Source organism: Cariama cristata, unplaced genomic scaffold, assembly GCF_000690535.1.
Source record: "Cariama cristata isolate BGI_N322 unplaced genomic scaffold, ASM69053v1 scaffold20523, whole genome shotgun sequence".
NCBI lineage: Eukaryota > Metazoa > Chordata > Aves > Cariamiformes > Cariamidae > Cariama > Cariama cristata.
Window position 1 is genome coordinate 7,870 of NW_009606882.1, and position 5,777 is coordinate 13,646.

At 41.3% G+C, this 5,777-nt stretch overlaps 1 protein-coding gene across 1 annotated transcript; it reads right to left on the reverse strand.

Moving 5' to 3' along the window:
• Positions 1 to 435: 435 nt before the first annotated feature.
• PRKCQ (protein kinase C, theta) lies at positions 436 to 5,125 on the reverse strand (the record flags this gene model as incomplete). The annotated part of the gene is made up of 3 exons (XM_009696534.1): positions 436 to 770; positions 2,031 to 2,159; positions 4,937 to 5,125. Coding segments are annotated over 3 exons (474 nt in total), but the record flags the coding sequence as incomplete, so codon positions are not given.
• Positions 5,126 to 5,777: the final 652 nt, after the last annotated feature.

Genomic DNA, 5,777 nt, shown 5'->3' on the forward strand with positions numbered 1-5,777 from the left:
GGAATGGGTACCTGCAAAATCTCTTCGTCCCAGTGAAGCAAAATTGAATCCTACCACTTGTGAACATTATTTTTAAAGTGTGTAGGGAGTAAAATTGCTTCTTCAAAACTGTGCATACATGCATAATTCTGCGCATGTACAAGTGGAGTTTACCAAAGCATCCAGCCTGAAGTCCTTCCAGATACCCTCAGGCCTTGAGCAAACGACTTGTCCTTCAGAAGAAGGTGGACCTAGGTTAGAATTGCAGAAATGGGCACTGACATCACCAGAATCTCAAATATACTTGTTTTCTCTTACAGAGAAACCCTTTGGCTTTGTGTACAAGTAATGGGGAACAGGTTTTAGCACCTCCTCATTTTCAGATGCTCTCAGCTTCAAAAACATTGGGAAAAGGGAGAAGAGAGACCAAAAGGTACCACAAAGAAACTTCATCGTTAATGAAGAGTGGCAGGCATCTGCTACGGACTGGAATAAGCTGGAAGCCTCCAGGCATGGTACAAACTTTCACTGAGGTGTTTTTCTGGAGGGTTCTTGGTAAAAACAACCGTGCACAGTCTTCAGTTGACAAAGTGTTACTCAAACTATTACAGAGAATTCCTTCAGCAAGGCAGATCTCAGGAAAATATTTTCTCCATTTTAGGGTTCACGAAAGAGAAGTTGCTGAACATATTTTGGTCCATGCTGTTAATCAGTGCTCGGTCGGCACAGGACAGTCTAGGTTTTTCATTTAGAAATTCCTTGTCGAAGTTGCTACAGTCACTCGGAGATTTCTTCAAGAAAAGGAAAAAAAATCTGACGTCAAATCACTAATATTCAGATCTTCATTACAATGGTACTGGCCTTATCAGGCTGCTTCCTATGGGTTCAGTTCAACTGGTTGGGAGCAAGCTAGCTCAGCCACGGAACCTGCAACTCATTTGCTCTTGGTCTTTTGTACAATGATTAGTTACTCCAGCCCAAATCATGCACAGTAACATGTCAAACTGCAGTGAACTGTCTGAGCTCTTAATATCTAGCAACCAGTGCTAATCACTTGCTTATTACTATATATTATATAGGCAGCACTGAGCCTGTGATCCATGAATTCTGCCAGACAGGGATGTTACAGCTTTGTAAAACAGCAGAGGGGACCCATAAATTAAATAACACTTGTGAAGGACTGTAAAATGAAAGTATGATGCACTTATCAAATTAAATTATAATATTGTTATTAATAGGATTTTAATAGTTTAATAGCACTGTTATTAATAGTCAGGACTTAGCCAACCACCTGGGTACCTTAACCGCTTTTCCTTCTTTACCTTCTATGGTGCAATGAAAGATAATCTCTAGAGAATTAGCTGTATTTATGTGGTTAAGGGAAGGTGTTTTAAATGGCATCCAGACCTCTGCTACGATAAGTGATAAAGTGATGAGTGATTTATGGTTTCTTCAGGGTCGGTGTGCCAGACCTGGGCTTATAGCCATCACAAAGTAGTAGTCATGATGATCAGGTCAGGCAGCCCAGCCAATAGATGTACATAGTACACAATTATCTTTCTAATAACTGTACAACGAGTGAGGCTGTGGTCAATCCAAATTGTAGATAATTTCAACTGCTTGTATCTGATGTACACAACATATCAGACAGCCTGTGAACAGTTTAATCTGCATTTGGACATTTAAGAGTCAACACCTTTCATTCTAACCATCCAAGACCAAGGTCCTCCATCTCCAGAAGATAACCCTGAAAGTTTGAGGGAACTTTGAAAGCCTTCACTTGGTGCCTAAAACTGTTAGTTCCAGTGTGAAGCAGACATTTATCCACTTTTAAAATGCTGACTCTGAGAATCTAAACAGGATTTGAGGTCTCTGACATTAAAGACCCATGTGTGAAGATTTTGAAAAGTGCCTCTGAATAGCTGGGTTTATAACATTACTGGCTTTGTTTTATTACTAGCATGTGCTGGAGGGTTTAAATATTTGGGGAATGAATGACTTAGGAAAGAAAGACACGAGATTGGTGGAACTGAAAGAAGATGCATCCTTACCACTCTTGGTTTGAAAGGAGGCTCCATCCTTCTTTCTTCTAAAGCTTCCCAGTTTATTTCCCGGAAAAAGGCGTGCTGGCGGATGTTCCCTCTTGCTCCCAGTCTCCTCTCAGGTTCTCTCACAAAAAGCTAGAATGTTGAAGAAAGAGAAATACCTTAGTCTTTTATCAATAACAATGTATTCATTAGGACAGTCCTGCTAGATAGGGTCTCAGACTTCAAACTCAAGCATGGTTGGTGAGTGTGTGAAGACTCTTCTGCCTTACTAAATTTCTGATTGGGGAACAAGTTCAGATTCTTCAGTCTAACATGCCAAAACTGAGAGACCTTGGCCATATTTTTCCTTTGCAGGACAGAGGGGACAATATGGTACAGTGGCAACAACATAAGTGTCTGAGCATGCAAATATGCAACTACACAGGTGAAATATCTGGATCGCACTTGTGAGCTTTTGTCTGGACAATTTCTTGTTATCAGAAATTTTTTTATGGTTGAAATATAAACATAATTTGTGAAAATACTAACCTAGCCTATGTGGGGTTGCATTCGTCTCCTACCCTTTGGACACTTGGAGTGTCAGTATTTGACCCTTTATAATTAACAGAGAAAAACAGTCATCTTAGGTGCAAACTATCTGACCTCCTTTACACACTCAAAGATGAGATAAAAGACACCCTGGAAACTCTTGCTTCTCTCCACTGACTAGCTCAGATGTTGACAACCATCTACTTTGTCAAAAGACTCCCAATTCAGATAGCTTGCGTTTGCTGCACACTGCAGGCTACAAGTCCTGTGGATGACTAGTTCTGCCAAAGACAGGGAAAAGTTAGAAGTGGGGGTACATCTTTTCTCCATGAGAAAGCCCACTTTTCAGTTTAGTGTAAGCATAGTCGGTTTTGTCATAGATGTTTTTATGGTGATGCAGGAGCCAATTGGCTCTGGAAGCAGCTGAAGTATTTCTGGGGGAGAGATTCAGGAGCCTAACTGCTTCAGACCTCCGCTCAACATTTGTGAGCAGGATGTAGTGATCAAGTATTGCTGTAATGGTGGGTGCGAATAGTTTAAAATTCATCTTTACATCTGCAGTAAAATGTCTGGGGCCTCCAGGCCAGCTGGCCCATAGCATACCAGATCCTAGATCCTTATAATGTCAATGGAGAAGAATAGTAGCAACACGTGATAGCAGGTGACCTGAATACAGCCAATATCTGTCCTACTTCAGAGGTAAAGGCAAATTTTCAGAAGTACTTTACTGTTGGAAGTCATCTCAAAATGGACTTGGGTTACATATAGTAGAAGTTTGTTGCTTGAGAATAAGATAGATACCACTCAGCAAAGAACAAATATAAATATCTAATGCCAAAAGTGGCAGCAAAAGAATCTGATGCATGGACCATTGAGGGCCTGTTTGTAAAAAACCCAGGCATAGAGATTTGGTGAACACTGTGGGCAAAGCCTCACCAAAACGGAAGTGTCCTACAGACAACTGATTACACAGCAGCGCAGATTCCATAGGTTGAATTCTGTGCTGATAATACACACACTAAGTAGGGTGGAATATGCAATTATCCAGTCAGTGGCAAAAAGAATAGCCCATAATGGAGAAAATGTTTTTTTTTTTTTTCCCAAGCAAGAAAGTTTACTGATTGGTATAAAGATGATTGCTATCTCTAATCCTAACCGAAGTACAGGTTGCTTATGCAGAAAGATGGCAGTGTATGTCCCAGAAACAGACGTTCAAAATCTCATTCTGCTGTGGTACGTCTTTCTGAACAACTGCTTTTGATTGTTCTCATTATTATAATTTTATAGTGATACCTAAACATCTGAGCCCTGCTGCGCACAGTGCAGATGCTAAAATTATATCCTGCTCTCCATTTTTTGGTAGTGGAATGCTGTATGTTGTCCTGTAGCTTTGTAAATGTAAAAGTCAAGGTAGGGACTGTAGGTCAAATATGATCAAAATCTTGTGATGAACAAGGTATCTCACATCAGCTGAGCCATTATAAGCCTCTGTACATGCTCTCTCACCATGTTCCACCTTGAGTTAAAATGCCTTAGCTTAGATCATATTCAATGTCAGTCCAGTGCCCAACTAAGAGGAGGCAACTTGTTAGACTAGTTGTGACTTCATTGCATTTTTGTCTTGCAAGTCTACAACAATTTGCATTCCAAGCCAGAAAGGCTATGAGGCTAAATGGCATGAAGCTGAGAAGGAGGTAATGAAAAAATCAGTGTAATGTAGGAAGGGAACATAAAAGATGAAGAGGGTGCCCATTAGATGGAAACAGAAGAGTGCTCCACTCTGAAAGGACGCTATGCATTGCTATGTAGGAAATTCAAAGGGCCAAAAACCCAGATGACATGGTGCTACTAGCTTGAGTAGCTCTGCCACTTCAGGACACAGCTCAGGCTTTGTTTTCCTACTCTTTAGCCTAGTGCAAAGATGCAAGATATTCTCTACTGAAAATCAAGCTGAACACCAAAGCAATCTACCCTAGATGTCCTCATATCCCTGAGGCACAAGAATCACTTCCAAGCTGCAATTATCAAGGAAGTCACTTAGCTTCAAACTCTTAGTTTGAAGCCTGGCAGAATATCTTTTCCAGAAGTTAACATGCCTTGCACCTCAGCAATTGCTCTGCAAAGAAATAGATCTCTGCTGGTATCTGATACCCTGTGATCCTCCTTACTGGCTGTGACGAGCCGTCATCACAACTCAGAAGAAGACAGAGAGATGGTCTTATGACTTAGGTCAGGTGTGCTAAGAGGTCCACAGACAAGAAAGTGACTCCCTCTGGTCCTATCATACTAAATTTGTTTCTCTGAACAACAATTGAAGATGCACAAATCAAAGATGACAGTTCTGGCAAAAAGACTTTCGTTCAATGTGTGGTAATTTTTACCTTCACCAAAATGTCCTTTGCATCCTTGTCAAGCCAGCGAGGGTAGAATGGGTTATCCATACGGATAGACTGGAAAAGCTCCTCTTCATCTTGGCCATGGAAAGGAGATTGGCCAATAAGCATCTCATACAGGAGAACACCAAAGGACCACCAGTCAACAGAGGTGTTGTACTTCTGCCCCAGCAATATCTGCCCAAAGAGAGGAGTGACAAAGACAGATGTAAAATGTCTAAAATCATAGGTATTTCAACTTCAGAAGGGCGGCCAGATCCTGACCTTTCAACAGCTGCTTTGCACTGAGTAGGATAGCAGAGGTGCTTCCTTCTGCCTACAGCACGAGCCAGAGCAATCTGCCAGTGGTGCAGAGGCTGTGGTTTGAGGAACTCTGAGTCACAGCCACATCTGGGTGCCAAAACAGTCCTTCGCACTACAGATAACAGGTTGCATGTAACTCTTAAGTCACTTGAACAAATCCTTGGCTATCAGAGAGATCTCAAACATAAAAAGTGAGGCAAGTCATCTGATGCCTGTTCTCTAAGTTATTCCAAGGGTTCAAATCAAGCTTGTGAAGTTCAAGAAGACAAATGGTTACGCATTAGCATTTTGGGACTGATTTGACTCACGCAAGCTGTATTTTTAAAATACAAGTGTGGCAGTGTAAGGGTACTTTAGGACTATCAGTCAGGAGAAATGGTGTGAATCTATCCCAGCAAAATCTGCCCCAGGAAAAAGTTTAGAAAGCATTTGCTGATCTGTCCTCTTCAGAGCAATTGAGTTATAGGTAGAGGAATGGGAATTTGTCCTCAGTCAGTCCATTGGTTTTTGCCTTTCTGTGTCAGCT